General features: G+C 41.4%; 1 protein-coding gene across 2 annotated transcripts in view; it reads right to left on the bottom strand.

Moving 5' to 3' along the window:
* Positions 1-21,828, bottom strand: part of LOC137344994 (actin-related protein 3B) — a 79,437-nt gene that overhangs the window by 40,519 nt on the left and 17,090 nt on the right. Inside the window, exons 3-5 of one of the 2 annotated variants that reach the window (XM_068008322.1) lie at positions 14,092-14,216; positions 9,708-9,818; positions 3,813-3,908 (exon numbers count right to left, since the gene is read on the bottom strand). In XM_068008322.1, the coding sequence (XP_067864423.1) occupies positions 3,813-3,908; positions 9,708-9,818; positions 14,092-14,216 (332 nt within the window). The remainder of the gene's footprint in view (positions 1-3,812; positions 3,909-9,707; positions 9,819-14,091; positions 14,217-21,828) is intronic. The other variant, XM_068008330.1, reaches the window with a different exon arrangement.

Below are 21,828 nucleotides of genomic sequence, written 5' to 3' on the forward strand. Positions count from 1 at the left end.
TTATAATATATGCAATACAATTTCTCCCCCCACCCCCGCCATTTCTTTGAGATGTAGTATTTTAGGAACATTCTAGAAATTATAACTATGCCACATTCTATTTTGTAATTCTAAAAGTGTTACATTAAAGAGAAAGTACCTTGTACTGAATTTTCCAACAATCCCAAAAGAAAAACTTGCATTTATACAGCCCTTTTACATCCTCAGCAAGTCCCAAGGCATTTCGCAGCCAACAAATTATTTTTTTGAAATACAGCCATTGTTTTATAGGCAAACACAACAGCCAATTTGAACACAGCAAAGTCCCACAAACAGCAATGAAACGAATGGCCAGCTAATTCTGTTTTTGGTAGTATTGGTTGAGGAATGAATGTTTGCCAAGTCAACAGGAGAACTTCCTGCTCAACTTTCAAAGAGTGCCAAGGGATCATTTGATCCACCTGAACAGGCAGATGGGACCTCGGTTTAACATTTCATCCAAAAGACAAACGTAACAGGGAAATTTCTGTAACACTTAACATATCAGTCATAGGAATAGGAATATATGAAGGGGAGTGGACCATTCAGCCCCTCAAGGCTGTTCCGCCATTCAATTAGATCATGGCTGATCCATCGCATCCTGTTGACCTGTTTTATGTTTCAGAAGTGCTCATCAGAGGCAGCCTGTGAGGAGACATTTTGAATATAACTTTTCCTCCTGTAACATCATGAAGTTTTGCCCACTATTCCACTACATGGTGATTATGAATAGATTTTCTCCACTTGTCAGAGGAGGAGAATTTATACACAAAATGCCCGCTTACAAGCTGTAAGCTTACCAGCAGCTCTAAAGCATGAAACAGAGGCACCAAACAGACCTACGTCAATCTTTATTATAATTATTATGGGACCTCAGTAGAATGTACTTTGCTATAATGACTCCATGAAATCAACTGAAGTATATAAATCTGTCCTGGACATGTTGCAGATTTCTCTCCAGAATTGTTGCAACACCTGACCAAAGAAAATATTTTTATTTTGGGTATTTCAACTGAATCTGTATAATTATTTTTTTTCATGTTGGTTGTGACTAATATTTTCAGTTTAAATAATAGATGCTACTGTTTTAGAGTAGAAAATATGATTGGGCTATTATAAACTTTTCATTTGAATATCTATCAAGAACATATTCCTTGAACGTCTTTAGTGACTCTGAAATAACTACTGTCACCTCCTCCCCTGTTCTTACTTTTTCTCAGTATCTTTTGTTTACCAATTCAAAAACTGACCTATTTTCAGGGTAAAACTTTTTATAATTTAAGTGATCAATGTTAATTGTATGCATTTGATTTATATCAATTAGTGTTAATTGTATTCAGGTGGTGCATATCAATTGGGATCGCTCTTGCATCCATTTATGAGACCTTATCTAGGGTGTACACAGTGGATAATATGGATGTGCGAATAAAGGCTTGGAAGCAACCAAAGACCAGGCTCTAGTATTCTACCACCTGGCTATCCAATTTATTACAATCAATATCAAATAGCACATGAACAATGTATAAAATGGGTCACTGACAAAGCAATAATGCACTTACAAGAAGTATTCTTACATTTTGCATGGGTTCTCCTTTTTTCAGCAATTTTCACTATTATTGTAAATATTAAATTCAGTAATTATGGCTTACTTGGAATTTATAGCACTGACAGGTCATTCAGCCCAACAGGTCCATGCTGGTGTTTATGCTCCACACAAAAGTCTCCTTCCACTCCAATTCATCTAACCCTATCAGCATGTCCTTCTATTCCTTTCCCCCTCATGTACTTACCTAGCTTCCCCTTAAAATGCATCTTTGCTATTTGCCTCAACTACGCCACGTGGTAGCAAGTTCCACACTCTGACCACCCTCTGGGTAAGCATTAGTCTGAATTTTAAAATCTTGTGAAATCATTTTACGACACTGCCAAATGTCACTTCAAAGCCCTATCCAACAAAATCATTTTTTAAAAATAAATAATATTCTAGAAAAGAGATGTTTCAAGGAAAATCTACTAATTAGAAAGATGTGGGAATGCATTTTATGTTGTCACTGCACCAGAATACTGCATTTCAGTTTCCATGGTTACAGGAGAAATCACTAAATTGGGTAAAGAAACATTTCTTCATTCTGCTCTCCCTGTTCCATTAAACACTCAAGTCAAGAATAAAAAATTGGGAGTCTATGGTAAAGGCAAAGAGCCTTCAAACCAACAAACTCAACAGCATCTGGATCACATCTACTGTAATCCTCAAAGTCCCTACCTCAACAATTAAATTAACCTAGGTGCAAGTTTAATCTTTCACACACAATCCTGCAAAAGAAATCTGGCGAGCTCTGTTTTGAACCAATCCAGTTTCCATGTTCCTCACGTTAATTTCTAGTTTAAATGAAGAAAACAAAAATCACCTTTTCAGTCATTTCAACAAATTTACTTCTATTTTAGTCAGTTTGGGGTACAGTGGTCATTATTCTTCAAATCAGAATATCCAAGTATTAGGAGTAAGGCAAGTCATGCACAAAATAAAATCCAGAGGGATGAGTCTTTTCGGCGACAATCCAAGTGGTCCTTTCCTTACTCTGTCTAATATTCCCGTTCAGCAGAAAGCTCACAAATTGTAATGTATGAAAACTGTCCCTTCTGTTATACTGAAATGAATCTGGCTCATAATAACAAAAATACTTTGCACTTTTCTTACTTTGATGATTAAAAGGTGTACAAAGCCACCAAGATAAGAACAGCCAAGAAAAATTGAAAATGCTTTGTGAAGGTACTCAGATTGCTCTCTCAAAGTATCCTGGTGACACCGATGTTGGTTTCGTGCAGAGCTTCAACCTCGGAGGGCCTCTATCTCAAGCGGACAGAGGTTGCCACAGCATGCTCCCACATCAGATCTAAAACTTTCAGCTGCAAGTGGATCAGTTACAGTTCAAAGAAAACCACAGCCATGGGCCTAATTATGTGTATGAGATTTAGTAGTTTTCTCAAGATATTTATTCTTTAAACTACATCTTTCATGAACCAGATACTATTTAGATCTGTCCATTATTTGTATGATGTGCCTAATTACTAAACAGCAATCCTTTACTGTACCATCTCACTACACATTTTTGTAAGCTTGCTTCAATGCCATTGATGAATGAGTGCCATAGCACTAAATTTAAGGACAGCTTGATGTTGAGAATGTGTGTGCTTTAAGAATTCAATTCAGCCCGCCAAAGTTTATTAACCTTAACTTCTGACCCATAACAGCCATTGGAGAAGGAAGCCTGTCACCCCCATCTGCACAAGCCTGATCTGACCCAGGTCTAAAAAGTGCAAGAACATATTCTAATACAATGTACCTCACAATCTCTAACAGTTTTAATTTTTTTTCCATTACCTAATTGCTTAGGTAAAAATAAAATCAAAGATGTTCACAGAAGACACTTTGTCAAGTAAAAGTACCCTGTAAAATAACCATTCTGGCCTCATTTTAAAAATTACTTTCTTACACCCCCCACCCACTCTAAGTCACCCCATGCACACACATACGAATGCCACTATACCCAGCCAAGAGAGCTGGCAGGCAAGCTGCTCCCAAGCTTCTGCCAATGCTGCACGGTTTCCAAACATTGAGAGATGCGAGAAATTAGTAGAAGGATCACACTCCAATTCTCTCCTCCTCCTGCCAAGATCTAGAATTCGCTGGGTGGGAGAACTGTAAGCTGGAGCCAATATTGTTACAGTAACACACTCTGCCACTGCATCTCTCTCAAATGTGAAGTAACTTATGCCATTTGCGAGCTTTTTACCTGGACTGCAATGTAAAGTCCTGGGACATTAAAGGACTCAAACATGATTTCTGCGAGGTACTCTCGGTTCTCCGGTGTGTTGAGAGGTGGCTCTGTCTGCAACAAGAGAGTAACAGAATTTTACACACAAGACTAAATGCCTTCAATGAAGGAAAATGTTCTTCCTTTCATCTGTTCAAAGATGCAATTCATTCTTGTCTCTAAAGTCTGCAGCAGCTACCACCTCCTGTTTTTGATGATTCCACTATTACTCCTTCATCTATTAATATTTTTAACCTCATTATCTCCTCTGACCTCAGATGGAAGTCCCACATCTCCTCCATTGCTAATGCTGCCTCCAAAAGCCTCTTTCCTTTCTTGTGCCAAACAGTTTTCTTTTTTACAACTGACTTCTATAAATCCCAAGTCCCTCCAACATTCGAACACTGCTCCCATGTTTGGGAAGGCTCTTCTAGCACCTTCCTTGCACTTATGGAGGGAAAAAAAGCCCCTCGGAATTTTCCTCTTTCGTTCCTTCTAAGCCCCACTGACACATTGTACACACTCTTGTCCCTGCTTACATCTTCACTGTGTTGAATCAATACTCACTTAGTTGAATCAAAGCCCAACTCATTATTTCCCACAGCTTCAAAACTGGAACTCCTTACCCTTATCTGTCTTGCCTTCTAAAATCTCACAGCTGTTAAAACTCAAGTTTGGTGTCATTTGATCACTAACTCCCAATTTATCTGGTCTTTCCCCTTCAACCTCTGAACGGGCCTTGGCCTTTTCCTTGGTTTCTCAACTTTAAAAAAAAAAATCACATATTTACTATCATTGGGACTAAAGCAGAAAATGCTAGAAATATAATGTGGATCAGTAAACATCTGTAAAGACAAAGGACAGTTCAACATTTCAGGTCCAACTCTTCCATCAGAACTGCCTTTTCTCTAAAAAGATACTTACTGGCCTGCTGTGTATTTCCAGCATTTGCAGGCTTTTTTTTCTTTTTACTTTTGGCTATCCATTGTTTTAATGGGCAAGTTTCAATGTTACAGCCAAGGTGATTATGGTTTAGTTTTGTTCATTTAAATGTCTTGATCCCACAATTATTTAAAATACACTAACTAACACTCTTGAACTTTATTTCTGACATGTATGGTGACAACGACTCGTACGTTTTATAAGCGTTGAGTGCAATTTGCCTGCACCTGGACAAGTAAAGCCAGTTTGGCATAAGGAATAAAGAGGGTTTTCCTGAAATGTATTTTAAGTGAAGCATTTTCAGTTCTACATGCACAAACGTCTACAGAAAATTGATTTCATGGTGAGCAGCTTTTAAACAGACATATTTTACGGTGTGATGCTTAAGCCAATTCATTAGGAAGGTATTAGGAAAGGATGATGTAGAATAAGATAATTGCTTAGTAATAATTAAAGTGCAACTACAGGCTTTTGACAGTCACAATAATTTCAGTAGACTTAGAAATACAAGGTATACCAGTATGTATACAACCTACCATGTCACAAAAACAAAGATCTGGAAACTTTTCCTGGTACACAATTTTTTTTACATTTTGTTGCATAAACAGAGAATGCTGAGATTGGATTTATAAATCCTCATTCATGCCACAACACAATTTATAGGCAACAAAGATGAGTACATATCATACAAGTGTAAACACTATAGCAACAGTTATTAAGTAGCTACCACCTATAATATCACATATTTTACTACCAAAAGCATATACATTTTTCATTACTAGCGCGCACAATTACCACTTTCTGTTATTTCCTTTGCATTTTTTCCTTGCCTTTCCCTTAGTTCCATTATTTTCCACTATCTTTTTATTTTTCATTAATTCCTCTTCTCTTCCATGCTACACCAACAAATCAATTCCCTGACCTCCGACCCTGTCAAATTCTCCATCCCATACACTCAATTCCCACATTACCAGGAAGTGAGGAAATAATGATTGATTATATTTATCAATTTGCATCATCCTCATCCTCTATGCATTTTTACCACAACCAATTTCAAATCTGACAAGACATTTCACACCATTTATGCTATTTAATGAAAAAATTGCTTCCTGTACAAATTTTAGTTGTAAATTATTCTGTTCTCATTATCAAATAAAATCACGCGTTGGAAATTGAAGTTAAATAGATTTCTACCAACTCGTCCAGAAATCAAGGTAAATTAAAATGTTTATTTTACGGTCTTCAAAATGTATTCAAAGTTTAGCTACTACACTTACTGTAGCAAAACTCCCAAGAAAAAATGCTCCAAGCTTTAAGCATACATAAAGGATTCCTGAACACTGTTCCAGCGAGTACAATCTGTTTATTTTTTGCCAATTTTTCCCCTCCCTTTCTTTAAGCCAACTCCTGCTGACATACAGTTCCATGGGCATCCAAGTGCCCATTCTTCATGTGCCGAGTCCAGGCAGCACCCATCGGCATACTATTCAATCATGGAAAGGTATTGCAATTCAGCCCATTCCTACCCTCGCCTGAAGTCGATGCAATTTGCAGCAAGAGCTGCTAAAAAGCATTAAGTAGGAACCCTGACCGATTTCCCCCCCTCCCTCAGCCCAGAGCAGAGCCAACTGTAGGTCCCTGCCAAAATCAACTAATTCAGCACAGACTGTCAATTAAATCTGGGACCTTCTGGTCTGTATGGCATAGGTGGGTAGTGCCTTTACACACTAGACCATCAGGGAAGCTAATTTATTGGGCCGGAAATTGCACTGAGCAGCGAACACACATTGCCCGCCGCTGGTAAGTAACTAATTCACCCACAAACTTTTTGCGGGCTCTGTGCGCCAACTTGCTTTAATTGAGACCTGCAAGAAGTGCAGGGTCCTTCTCTGAGCAGTGGGAGGAGGAAAGGATCTCTCTGTCCCCTCCACCAATCAGCTTGAAGCAAGCCATGTTTGACTGCGCTAGAACTTGCCCTTCCATTTGGCCACTGATAATGGTGAGCGCTGTTTGGCTCACTGTTATTTTACAAGCAATTTCTGGCCCATTATACTATAGTGGAAGTATATTGAGACACACATATAAAACTCCATCCAATTAGGACTAGCTAATCAAGTAGGGAAAATTTCTAATCAAAAAGGAACAAATTTGAAAGTTATTCTTTTTTACATGAAGGTTAGTTTCTAGAGCAATACTCCAACAGAAGCAACTGCACATTGTACAATATATACCGTGTAAGGCATTTCCAGGTCATCCACTACAAAATTATTTTCACACAACCCAACAATTGTACTGCCAGATAACCAGACTACTGAATTCTATCCTACATCAAATGCCAATGCTCTGTCACAGCTTCAAGCATCCATTTACCTCACTCAGTTCACAAAACAAGACACAAAATTTATCGTACACATGGTTGTTAAACCTGCAGAAATTTCATCCCATTGCAGGTGCGTGAAGCGCCTTTACTACTAGGGCCGTCACACAAATAGACTTGAGGGTTCAGAGACAAAAAAAAAAGATTTGAAAAGAAAAAATGAAAATCATGTCAGGCCCTTTCCCTTCGTCCGTAATCAAGATGAAAAGTATGTTCCATGAAATTCCAACCCGTGTAAGTGCCAAAGCACTCGAGAAAGGAACAATGCTGCGGGAAAAACCCATTGCCAAACATTCGGGAAAAGCAGTAATAGTATGTGCAAGCAGCTTTCAGAACCGCAAGCACGATTGAACGTACCCAATGCAAACTTCTGTGGCAAAAGAGCCAAATGACGCTACGCAGGCTCCCAGTTTGGCCCAACAAGAATCGACGAGAAGCAACTCGGGCCTTTCCACCCTCTCACCACCCCCCCATCCACACCATCCTTGTCCTTCATTCATACCTCTTCTCTCCTTCTCGGTCCAGTTATTCCTCCACCCTCTAACCCTGCTTGACCCGAATACTATAGTTGGTCTTGACTCCCCGTGTGCAACGCAACAGAAGATCAACTAGTTTGTCAAATATCAAAACTTACGACAATTTGGAAAGTAGAGAAATAATGGACAGGTACGAAAAGCAATCAAAAAGGCTAATGGAATGTTGGCCTTTTAGCTCAAGGGGACTGGAATAAAAAGGGGAGGAACTTAGAGTCATAGAGTCATACAGCAAGGATAGAGGCCCTTCGGCCCATCGTGTCCGCGCCGGCCATCAGCCCTGTCTACTCTAATCCCATATTCCAGCATTTGGTCCGTAGCCTTGTATGCTATGGCATTTCAAGTGCTCATCCAAATGCTTCTTGAATGTTGTGAGGGTTCCTGCCTCCACAACCCTTTCAGGCAGTGAGTTCCAGACTCCAACCACCCTCTGGGTGAAAAAGTTCTTTCTCAAATCCCCTCTAAACCTCCCGCCTTTTACCTTGAATCTATGTCCCCTTGTTATAGAACCCTCAACGAAGGGAAAAAGCTCCTTAGTATCCATCCTATCTGTGCCCCTCATAATTTTGTACACTTATGCTCCAGTTGTATAGAGCCTTGGACAGACCATATCTAGGAACATAGGAACAGGAGTAGGCCATTCAGCCCCTCGTGCCTGCTCTGCCATTTGATAAGATCATGGATGATTTGTGATCTAACTCCATATACCTGCCTTTGGCCCATATCCCTTAATACCTTTGGTTGCCAAAAAGCTATCTATCTCACATTTAAATTTAGCAATTGAGCTACCGTTTGCGGAAGAGAGTTCCAAACTTCTACCACCCTTTTTGTGTAGAAATGTTTTCTAATCTCGCTCCTGAAAGGTCTGGCTCTAATTTTTAGACTGTGCCCCCTACTCCTAGAATCCCCAACCAGCGGAAATAGTTTCTCTCTATCCACCCTATCTGTTCCCCTTAATATCTTATAAACTTCGATCAGGTCACCCCTTAACCTTCGAAACTCTGGAGAATACAACCCCAATTTGTGTAATTAAGTACAGAGTTCAGTTCCGGGCACTGCACATCAGTAAGGATATATGACTTTGATGGGGTGCAGCGTAGATTCATCAAAATAATACCAGGGCTAAATTACGAGGACATATTGCATAAACCTGGCTTGTATTCTCTTGAGTATAGAAGATTGAGGGGTGATCTAATTTGGGTACTTAAATAAAGTAGATAAAGAGAATCTATTTCCTCTGGTGGGGGAATCCAGAACAAGAGGGAACCTTAAAATTAGAGCCAGGCCTTTCAGAAGTGCAATCAGGAAGCACTTCTTCACACACACTGTAGTAGAAATTTGAACTCTCTTCCCCCAAAAGGCTGTTGGTGCTGGGTCAATTGAAGATCTCAAGACTGAGATCGATACAGTTTTGTTAGGTAAGGGTATTTTGGAATATGGGTAAAAGGCGGATAAATGGAGTTGAGGTACAGATCAGCCATGACCGAAATGAATGACAGAATAGACTTGAGGCACTGAATGGCCTACTCCTGTTCCCATGTTCCTATAACAAGCAGTTTAGAGCATAGTGATTTCTCTGCAGCACAGGCTGATGAGCTGGGACATGATAAATTGAGGCATGATATTTCCGGTTGGGGGCGTAATGACAGTGTGACAAGTTTATGTAGGCAATTTTCATTACAAATGTGGACACTGGATTTTATATTTAAATAAAATGTGCACAAAAGTGTGGCAAAAATATAACTGGAAGTAAAGTTTTATAGACAGGAAGTGTATGCAGATGTAAGATTTTTAATATATTATAGAAATATCTGACATTTTCAATGGGCTGCTTGTCTCAGAACTGCTGCAATTTAGATTGCACCAACATAGATTTGATCAGGCATCAGCATTTGCAACTTAGGCACTGCCTTGAATATTTGTTTGATAAAAATTGTGTAGAATATGCATAGGGCACAGGCAACGCCAAATAAACAGAGAATGATGATGATCGGTTATTAATGCTTTTAACTGTGTCACTACCATTAAAAAGTGATGATCTTCAGGCTCTGCTCGTAGATACTTGAATATCACATGCTCCATAAATCTCTCCATTAGATCCCAGTCTTCAACTATGCCATGTCGAATTGGCCACTAGAAATAAAAACAAAAATCCAAATGTCAGAAATAGATATGTTGCCTTTTGTATCTAAATAGTTTATCTGTTCATCAATTTTCCATATCATTTCTAGATCATATGGCTTTGCAATGTATGCTGAACATAAACAAAATTAATTCGCTTTGACGCATGATAGGAACACAAGTGATACAAATCAAACAAGGGAGCGTATGCACCTAATGCATTATTTGCCTTGCTGCTTTCTTACAAATGGTCTGCATTGCTTCAGTTAATTACTTATTTGAATAGGAACTTTGGTCATGAAAATAATAAATGTATGATATTGAGGGCACAACTACACTACAGAGGTAGATTATTCACTTCAGTATGTGTAATGGCTCTGTCCAAATAATGGTATACTTCACAAACCAAGGGGACAACACACAAAAAAAATAGCTGAAATGGTTATTCCATTATATTTCAAGGAGGACCCGTGTGGCCTTTACTTCCTCCTTTCGTTTGTGCATACAACCAAGTCCTCAGGTCATCGTGTTTACATCTTCCAAAGGCACAAGGAAAGTCTTGAAAAACCTTCAGGAATATTTCTCACACACACACACACACACCTTCTGATCAGGGCTGAATTTGTTTTGTCACTGTTCCAGGACTTGCGCCTTCCAACTATAAGCACCCAGTATTTAAAACTAAGTTTACAAGTTTTAGAACCACCATAATTCTTTCAGCATTTAATCTGCTTCTAGATTTCAGGATCCCAATGGGTAGATTCCAGGATCCCAATGGGTAGATTCCACAGGTGAAACCAGAGGCACATTGTAAAGAACAGCAACCCATTAGGACATTGTCCTGGTTAATCAAGTCTTCTGCTGAAGATAATTTGCAGATGACACAAAACTTGGAAGTGTAGTAAACAGTAAGGAGGATAATAATAGACTTCAAGAAGACATAGACATGCTGGTGGAATGGGCGGACATATGGCAGATGAAATTTAACGCAGAGAAGCGCGAAGTGATGCATTTTGGCAAGAAGGATGAGGAGTGGCAGTTTAAACTAAATGGTACAATTCTAAAGGGGGTGCAGGAACAGAGAGACCTGGGGATATATGTGCACAAATCTTTGAAGATGGCAGGACAGGTTGAGATAGCGGTTAAAAAGCATACGGGATCCTGAGCTTTATAAATAGAGGCATGGGTACAAGAGATTTGATAGAAGTGTTCAAAATCATGAAGGGTTTAGATAAAGTAAATAAAGAGAAACTGTTCCCATTGACAGAAGGGTCAAGAACCAGAGGACACAGATTTAATGTGATTGGCAAAAGATCCAAAGGTGACAGGAGGAAAAACTTTTTTTTTAAACACAGCGAATAGTTATGATCTGCATTGTGCTGCCTGAAAGGGTGGTGGAAGCAGATTCAATCGTGGCTTTCAGAAAGGAATTGGATAAATACTTGAAGGGAAAAAATCTGCAGGGCTACGGGGAAAGAGTGGGGGAATTGGACTAACTACATTGCGCTTACAAAGAGCCAGCATAGGCTCGATGGGCCAAATGGCCTCCTTCTGTGCTGTAACCATTTTATATTTACCAGCATTAGAATCATAGAAAGGTTACAGCAAGGATGGAGGCCGTTCAGCCTGTCAAGTCCGTGCCGGCTCTCTGCCAGAGCAATCCAGCTAATCCCACTCCCCCGCCCTTTCCCTGTAGCTCTGCAAATTTTTTCCCTTTAAGTACTTATCCAATTCCCTTTTGAAAGCCATGATTGCATCTGCCTCCACCACCCCCTCAGGGAGTGCATTCCAGATCTTAACCACTCGCTGTGCAAAGAAGTTTTTCCTCATGTCGCCTTTGGTTCTTTTGCCAATCACCTTAAGTCTATGTCCTCTGGTTCTTGACCCTTCTGCCAATGGGAACAGTTTCTCTCTATCTACTCTGTCTAGACCCTTCATGATTTTGAATACCTCAATCAAATCACCTCGCGACCGTCTCTGCTCTAAGGAGAACAGCCCCAGCTTCTCCAGTCTATTCACGTAACTAAAGTCCTTCATCCCTGGAACCATTCCAGGAAATCTTTTCTGCACCCTATTTAAGGCCTTCACATTCTCCCTAAAGTGCAGTGCCCAGAATTGGACACAAACTCCCGTTGTGGCCGAACCAGTGTTTTATAAAGGTTCATCATAACTTCCTTGCTTTTGTACCCTATGCCTCTATTTATAAAGCCCAGGATCCCGTATACTTTTTTTTAAATCGCTTTCTCAACCTGTCCTGCCACCTTCAAAGATTTGATACCCCCAGATCTCTCTGTTCCTGCACCCACTTTAGAATTGTATCCTTTAGTTTATATTGCCACTCCTCATTCTTCCTACCAAAACGTATCACTTCTCTACGTTAAATTTCATTTGCCATGTGTCCACCCATTCCACCAACCTGTCTATGTCCTCTTGAAGTCTATCACTATCCTCCTTACTGTTCACTACCCTTCCCAGTTTTATGTAATTTGCAAATTTGAAATTGAGCCCTGTACACCCAAGTCCAAGTCATTAATATAGGTAAAAAAAAAAGCAGTGGTCCTGGTACCAACCCCTGGGGAACACATCGACAGCAGAGGACAACGGATGGGAACCTAGGCCTCTACCACAATGTCTGGAAGGGGACAAGGAAGATGCTTTCAGTGGAAAATGACACTTTTTGTTCGCTCGAGGGAGTAAAGGGTTCTACACAGTGTTGGATTTAAGACTTAGTATGGGGCTGGGAGAGTAGACCTCTGAACTGAGGAGGCTGCCTTACTCGTAGTATGTGAAAAATGACAAACGAAGAGCGTACTTTTTAAATACGCCAAATTGGAGGGTATAGTTAATACTGAGGAAGACTGCAACAAAATACAAGACAACTTTAATAAACTTGCAGAATGAGTGTGTAAATGGCAAATTAATTTCAATATAAATTTGTGAGGTGGTGCATTTTGGTAAGAGAAATAAGGAGGCCACATACTCCTTGGAAAATAAGAGTCTAAATGGGGTAAAGGAGCAAAGGGATCTAGGGGTACAGATTCACAAATCATTAAAAGTAGTGAAGCAGGTTAATAAGGTCATAATAAAATGCAAACAAAGCACTGGGGTTCATTTCTAGAGGAATAGAATTGAAAAGCAGAGAAGTTATGTCAAAGTTATATAGAACCTTGGTTAGACCACACTTGGAGTACTGTGTATAGTACTGGTCTCCATATTACAAAAAGGATATAGAGGCACTGGAGATGGTGCAAAAACGATTTACAAGTATGATACCAGAACGGAGAGGTTATAACTATCAGGAAAGATTGAACAGGCTGGGGCTCTTTTCCCTAGAAAAAAGATTGAGAGGTGACCTAATCGAGGTCTTTAAAATTATGATGGGGTTTGATAAGGTCGACGTAGAGAAGAGGTTTCCAATTGTTGGGAGACCAAAACTCGGGGTCCGAAATATAAGATAGTCACTAATAAATCCAGTAAAGAATTCATGAGAAACTTATTTACCCAGAGTGCGGTTAGAATTTGGAACTTGCTACTATATGGAGTAGTTGAGGCAAATTGCAAAGATGCATTTAAGGAGAAGCTGGATAAGTACATGAGGGAGTAAGATGAAGGAGGGAGGGAGGAGAAGGCTTGTGTGGCGCATAAACACCGACATAGACTTGTTGGGCCAAATGGCCTGTTTCTGTGCTGTAAATTTTATGTAATACTTGCATAAAAAAAGTTTTCTCCAGACATTATATGCTTCCCTCCCCTTCAGCTTTCCTCCTGTGAGAGCGACATGTCGGCACAGTGAAAACATTAGGAGATTCAGTAGCCTAAAACTAGAAGTAGCTAGACAGACAGTTATTTAAGTGCATTTTTGTTTCATTACAACATATCCACTTATTGAACTCCTTCTGCAGGATTCGTTTGTAACCTTTCTCACTCTATATTATCTTGTCACACATGTGGCAGCACTCATGCGCCCAGGTTTCTAAAATGATGTTCTGTAATCATCCTCAGGATTTAAGTGAAAGAGGCTTAGGTGGCCAACCCTGTGGATTTTTTTTTCTTTTCCTCTGGAGAAAATAGCTCATCACTGCTTGCCACATCTCCCTCACAGCCCAGCCGCAATCATGGGGAATCATGGATACAAACCATAGAGAAAGGGCATCGGCACACCAAGGATTTTCTGACATTGTATCAGATTTGTATTGGTCTTTGGTAGCTTTTTGTCTCACAACTTAATAACAGGATTATTAAATTTGTTTCCCGCCATGTAATGACAGTAACATTTTAAAATTACCTTTGTTGCATACGTAGGTTTATCTACAGCCTCGTCTCCTATATAAAAGTCTAGGTCATCCACTCCCCGCACCAATCTTCGTTGTGCGTGGTCACCTACCTTGGCTGACTCTTTGATAGCTATACCTGGTGAGATACAACATGCAGGAGGTCAATTAAACCCTGCATGCAATCAATTACATCCACTTAAATACAGTTCATGTATTACCGTTATTACAAATTGGCAGCCTCTTAAAAAGCTAACGGTTCGAGGTAACCATGGCAACTAATGTACATGACTGCTGGAAGCCAGCAGTAACTACTTGATATCTTGTTTGTTCAGTTTAGGAAGAACAAAATTAGATTTCATTAAAAGGGGCACGGTTTTCAACAAAAAAATAACTGGGGAGGATAAAAGCCACGTGACCACACCTAATGAAACTTATCAGTAACAATATAATGTGCGTCAAAATGATCGGTCATGGGGCTTTGTGTGTGCAAGTGAGATTTGCCAAAAACGTATTCAAGAGATGGACCTCCTTCAAGTAAAATGAAAATTTTCTCAGCCCTTCGTATGAAAATCTGTACAATAAATTTAAACTGTTACTGTAGATGCCCTTATAAATTTCACAAAATTGTCAAACTGAATAATCTAAGAAAACAAATCAAAAACTATACTGTAATTTAAGACACAGTGGTTCCACAGAAAAAGAACAAAATCTATGGCTGAAATGATACCAGTATCATTTTTCCTTGACTCATTTTCTCCCTTCTATTCCTCTCTGCTCTTGCAAGCATCTAGTCCTTGCTGGGGTACTGTTCCACAAACGAAGTACCAGAGGGCAACCAGCATTTAAGTGTTATTGTTCATGTGTGAACTTTGATGGCGAGTGTCAGCAGACTATTCCACCAGAGGTCAACCCAATCATATCCTCACCCAACAGCCAGTGGGTGCCCAGAATTTAGTGATTAGTAGCAGGAGCGTTGGCTTATTCCTCCCTCCCTAAGACAGAAGCACCGTTAATTGTGGCACTTTGTACCACCCAGCTGAAACAACTAAATCAGCACTGATCCCCAGGAATTGAACACATTCCAAGTGGTTCAGCGCTGAATAAACTCACTAAACTATGAAGGGAGCTCTTAATGCCAGTACTTTGATGTCATCAACAGCAAGGTATTTTAAAAGTTCAATTAGTCATGTCATGTAATGTAAAACACTCAAGCACAAATGTCTTAATAATTAAATGTGTAGAATATAGTTTAAAAAATCTCCAAATAAGCAGTTGCACCGAAAATGTCTATTTCATGCACTGATCACCAAAGAACTTTCTGATATTAGCCATAAATTCACCTTTCACTGGTTTCATCCTGAGCTCCCTTTTCCCAACAGCTACAGTTTAATTTGAATTATTGTTCAGGATTTATCTTTGCTGAACCAATTTTTTTTATTCATTCATGGGATGTGGGCGTCGCTAGCAATGCCAGCATTTATTGCCCATCCCTAATTGCTCTGGAGAAGGTGGTGGTGAGCCTTCTTGAACCGCTGCAGTCCGTGTGGTGAAGGTTCTCCCACAGTGCTGTTAGGTAGGGAGTTCCAGGATTTTGACCCAGCGACGATGAAGGAATGGCGATAAATTTCCAAGTCAGGATGGTGCATGACTTGGAGGGGAACGTGCAGGTGGTGTTGTTCCCATGTGACCGCTCACCTTCTCCTTCTAGGTGGTAGAGGTCGCGGGTTTGGGAGGTGCTGTCGAAGAAGCCTTGGCGAGATGCTGCAATGCATCCTGTGGATGGTACACACTGCAGCCACAGTGGTGAAGGGGGTGAATGTTTAGGGTGGTGGATGGGGTGCCAATCAAGCGGGCTGCTTTGTGCTGCATGGTGTCGAGCTTCTTGAGTGTTGTTGGAGCTGCACTCATCCAGGCAAGTGGAGAGTATTCCATCACACTCCTGACTTGTGCCTTGTAGATGGTGGAAAGGCTTTGGGGAGTCAGGAGGTGAGTCACTCACTGCAGAATACCCAGCCTCTGAACTGTTCTTGTAGCCACAGTATTTATGCGGCTGGACTAGTTAAGTTTCTGGTCAATGTGACCCCCAGGATGTTGATGGGAGATTCGGTGATGATAATACCATTGAATGTCAAAGGGAGGTGGTCATTGCCTGGCACGAATGTTACTTGCCACTTATGAGCCCAAGCCTGGATGTTGTTCAGGTCTTGCTGCATGTGGGCACGGACTGCTTCATTATCTGAGGGGTTGCGAATAGAACTGAACACTGCAATCATCAGCGAACATCCCCATTTCTGACCTTATGATGGAGGGAAGGTCATTGATGAAGTAGCTGAAGATGGTTGGGCCTAGGACACTGAGCTGAGGAACTCCTGCAGCAATGCCCTGGGGCTGAGATGATTGGTCTCCAACAACCACTACCATATTCCTTTGTGCTAGGTATGACTCCAGCCACTGGAGAGTTTTCCCCCTCATTCCCATTGATTTCAATTTTACTAGGGCTCCTTGGTGCCACACTCCGTCAAATGCTGCCTTGATGTCAAGGGCAGTCACTCTCACCTCACCTCTGGAATTCAGCTCTTTTATCTATGTTTGGACCAAGGCTGTAATGAGGTCTGGAGCAGAGTGGTCCTGGCGGAACTCAAACTGAGCATCGGTGAGCAGGTTATTAGTGAGTAAATGCCGCTTGATAGCACTGTTGCGACACTTTCCATCACTTTGCTGATGATTGAGAGTAGACTAATGGGGCGTTAATTGGTCGGATTGGATTTGTCCTGCTTTTTGTGGACAGGACATACCTAGGCAATTTTCCACATTGTCGGGTAGGTGCCAGTGTTGTAACTGTACTGAAACAGTTTGGCTAGAGGCGGGGCTAGTTCTGGAGCACAAGTCTTCAGCACTACAGCCGGGATGTTGTCGGGGCCCTTAGCCTTTGTTGTATCCAGTGCACTCAGCCGTTTCTTGATAACACGTGGAGTGAATCGAATTGGCTGAAAACTGGCATCTGAGACGGTGGGGATATCAGGAGGAGGCCGATTTAATGTAACTCTATATTGCCCTGTCTGCTGAAAAGTCTAAGTTTCTCCAGTTCTTTCTCATTAGTCAGTCCTCGAATGCAGAGTGACTCTACTCTGTGTCATCTCCGTGATTTGATGACTCTCGTGTCACCACTTCCCCTTTGCCTGTGGCCACCGGAAAAATGTTCTACTCCATGTGCTCTGGACCTCTATTGACAGCTTGCTCAGCTGTGCATTATTAAATTGGGATTCAGCTCGGTTCTCTCATTCCTTTTGTTGCTCTTTAGCAAAAGGAAGGCAGGGAGTACTATTCAGAGGCTGTATTACCCCAGCTTCCCTACAGCAAGTCAAAAAGGACCCTATTAAGATAGAAGTGAAGAATGCTATACACCAGAAATGTTAACCTGTTTTTTTATTTCCTCTTTACAAATGCTGACAGACTTGCTCTATATTGTATTCACACACACACACACACACACACACACACATATACACACTGAACATCAGATGACTATTTGTCTGAGTTGTTGTTAAAGAAGTTGTAATAATCATTTTGTCAACTAGTGTGTATTGTCCAAATCTAATTCTCATTAAAAACTCTGTTAATTACACACCCCATGTACATAAGTATTTACAACACATTTTGAAATGTTTCTGCACAACTGTTAATACACAAAGTCCTAAGATTCCTGCATTTATGTATTTTTGCCAGTAATAAATAAGTATTTATATTTATGCAGTGATCACCTCGACAGCACAAAGGCAAGTTGTCCCAGAAGCGCTTTCAACTCACTTAGATTTTGGTGGACATCCCTATATCATGGATGGAAAACCAAATGATCCAGTTTGACTTGCAGCATTGGGGAAAAAATCCAGAATTTCACCAGAAGATTAACCTACTAAAATATGCACTGCAGCAAAATAGAATTTTACATGAACTCCAGCCACACATGGCTGATTTAAGTATTTGGATACCTGGTATAATGCTACTGACCAAAGCCACCTTCCTGACATAACACTCATCACACAGCATGAGTCACCAGCACAGTAAACTGGAATGGAGTAGAGACCCGATCGTCAATTAATGCAAATGTGACCAGAAATAAAAAGGGAAGAGACGAGAGTAATGGAGAAAAACATATAAACGGAAGGTAAAATGGAGTAAATTTTTTTTTAAAAAATCAAGAATGCATAAGGATTTAACAAAGAAATAAAATGACTGAAACAGAATAGAAAATCAAAGAAAAAGGAGATAAAGTAAATTTTAAAAGTTCTTTTCTATGGCATTTATTATTATGTAGAGAGAGATGTTTCAGGGTATTTTGAAGGGCAGTGGGCAATGTAGTGGGAAAGGAGGAAGCAAGGAAAGTAGATTTGGTGGAAGCAAGAAAAGAGGGTCAGCATGGTTGAAAAGAAGGACCTCAAGGCTGAGATGCTGAGGCCGGGAGTTCCCGAGGCTAGGACCATAACGGCTGAAGGAGCAACAACTGATGGAGCAATGTGAGTGGGGAAAGAGAAGCAAGGCAGTATCAGAGGAATAAAGGATTCATATAGGGATATAGAGCTGGAGGAGAATTCAGAGGTAGGGCTAAAGATGAGGATGAGAATCTTAAGTGATTCTCTGAGGCGTGGAAAGCCAGTAAACCTCATTGAGGTCTGGGGTGATGGGTTTGCAGGCCTCAGTGTGGGTGGGAATCAAGCCACGTTGTGAATTACTTTTATTTTTAAATGGAAGGTAGAAGTGGGGTGGGTTGCAAGGAGAACACTGCAAAGTGATAAAGGCACAAATTAGGGATTCACCAGCAGAGCTGGAGAGGTTAGGATGCAGACAATTGACGTATTAGAGGTGAATGCAATCTTGGCGATGAATCAGATGGGGGGAGAAAGCTGAGCTTTAAGGCAAGCAGTATGACAAGTTTCTGCACCTCTAGCTTAACTGGAGATGGCAGCCAGGGAGGTTGATGGAATGGAGGAAAGAGGTGCAAAAGTGTTTGTGGGAGATGAATGTCAAAATTATGCTGGAGGAGGTACAGGCTCATCTCAGTCTAAACGTTGGCTCGGCAGTTTTAAAGAATGGTAATAGACCTGCGGTCGATGGGGGAAGTAGAGAGGCAGAGCTAAGTGTCATCAGTGTACACGTGAAAGCTGCTCCCATTCCTCTGGATGATGTGACTGAGGGATGTAAATTGAAAAGCAGAGTTGAAAACAAAGCACTGAGACGCTATTACTGTGAGAACCACCCACACAGCAACAATTTATTTCTTTAAGAAATGACCTGGACTATATTTTCACTCAGGATATCTCAAACATGTTTTAGGCACACACCCAGAGAAAAATCAAAACTGCTCCGTCAATTAAGAAAATTTCCAATTCAGGCAAATTTGTGGGAGGAAACCAAAACTAGGGGCCATAAATATAAGATAGTCACTAATAAATCCAATAGGCAATTCAGGAGAAATTTCTTTACCCAGAGAGTGGCTAGAATGTGGAACTCACTACCACATGGAGCAGTTGAGGTGATTACCATAGATTTTTTTTTAAAATTCGTTCATGGGATGTGGGGGTCGCTGACAAGGCCAGCATTTATTGCCCATCCCTAATTGCTCTGGAGAAGGTGGTGGTGAGCCGCCTACTTGAACCGCTTCAGTCCGTGTGGTGAAGGTTCTCCCACAGTGCTGTTAGGTAGGGAGTTCCAGGATTTTGACCCAGCGACGATGAAGGAACGGCGATATATTTCCAAGTCAGGATGGTGTGTGACTTGGAGGGGAACGTGCAGGTGGTGTTGTTCCCATGTGCCTGCTGCCCTTGTCCTTCTGGGTGGTAGAGGTCGCGGATTTGGGAGGTGCTGTCTAAGAAGCCTTGGTGAGTTGCTGCCATGCATCCTGTGGATAGTACACACTGCAGCCAGGGGTGCACCGGTGGTGAAGGGAGTAAATGTTTAGGGTGGTGGATGGGGTGCCAATCAAGCGGGCTGCTTTGCCCTGGATGGTGTCGAGCTTCTTGAGTGTTGTTGGAGCTGCACTCATCCAGGCAAGTGGAGAGTATTCCATCATACTCCTGGCTTGTGCCTTGTAGATGGTGGAAAGGCTTTGGGGAGTCAGGAGGTGAGTCACTCGCCGCAGAATACCCAGCCCCTGACCTCCTCTTGTAGCCACGGTATTTATGTGGCCGATCCAGTTAAGTTTCTAGTCAATGGTGACCCCCAGGATGTTGATGGTGGGGGGGGTCGGCAATGGTACTGCCGTTGAATGTCAAGGGGAGGTGATTAGACTCTTGTTGGAGATGGTCATTGCCTGGCACTTGTCTGGCATGAATATTACTTGCCACTTATCAGCCCAAGCCTGGATGTTGTCCAGATCTTGCTGCATGTGGGCACGGACTGCTTCATTATCTGAGGGGTTGCGAATGGAACTGAACACTGTGCAATCATCAGTGAACATCCCCATTTCTGACGACCTGATGGAGGGAAGGTCATTGATGAAGAAGCTGAAGATGGTTGGGCCTAGGACACTGCCCTGAGGAACTCCTGCAGCAATGTCCTGGGGCTGCAATAATTGGCCTCCAAAAACCACTACCATATTCCTTTGTGCTAGGTATGACTCCAGCCACTGGAGAGTTTTCTCCCTGACTCCCATTGACTTCAATTTTACTAGGGCTTCTTGATGACACACTCCGTCAAATGCTGCCTTGATGTCAAGGGCAGTCACTCTCACCTCTGGAATTCAGCTCTTTTGTCCATGTTTGGACCAAGGCTGTAATGAGATCTGGAGCCGAGTGGTCCTGGCGGAACCCAAACTGAGCATCAGTGAGCAGGTTATTAGTGAGTAAGTGCCGCTTGATAGCTCTGTTGACTACACCTTCCATCACTTTGCTGATGATTGACAGTCGACTGACGGGGCAGTAATTGGCCGGATTGGATTTGTCCTGCTTTTTGTGGACAGGACATTCCTGGGCAATTTTCCACATTGTCGGGTAGCTAGTTCTGGAGCACAAATCTTCAGCGCTACAGCTGGGATGTTGTCGGGCCCCATAGCCTTTGTTGTATCCAGTGCACTTAGCCGTTTCTTGATATCACGTGGAGTGAATCGAATTGGCTGAAGACTGGCTTCTATGATGGTGAGGGTGTCGGGAGGAGCCCAAGATGGATCATCCACTCGGCAGGTTTCCTTCCCTAAAGGACATTGTTGTTTAAGGCGAAGCTAGATAAACATACGAGGGAGAAAGGAATAGAAGGTTATGCTGATAGGGTTAGATGATGAGGGGTTGGGAGGAGGCTCGTGCGGTGCATAAACACCAGCACGGACCAGTTGGGTCAAATGGTCCATTTCCGTACTGTACATTCTATGTAAAAAAAAAAGGAATCAGAAAATACAATCTCCTGAAAAATTAAATTGCACAAAGCAATGTAAATGACTTGGAAATAAATAAGACATTTCAGAGAAAGTATAAATAAATAGGGCTCAAAGATAAAACGAAGGTCATTCTTGTAGTCAAAAATAGGTGTCCTTGATTGTGGTCATTTATCTTCCAAGTTTTGTAGGCTGCAGACATTCAGAGGTATGATGTCTACTACAAAATGCCACACACATCAGCCCAAAGTATTTCACAAGGTTTAAACTCAAATATACATCACCTTGAGCAAATTTTTTACAAACTTACCCTTGCTTCTGCACCAACACCTTAAAAAAGTGTACCTTCCGAAGGAAGATTAAACATGCTGGCAAATTTTAAATA

The sequence above is a fragment of the Heptranchias perlo genome, chromosome 2, assembly GCF_035084215.1.
Source record: "Heptranchias perlo isolate sHepPer1 chromosome 2, sHepPer1.hap1, whole genome shotgun sequence".
Lineage (NCBI taxonomy): Eukaryota > Metazoa > Chordata > Chondrichthyes > Hexanchiformes > Hexanchidae > Heptranchias > Heptranchias perlo.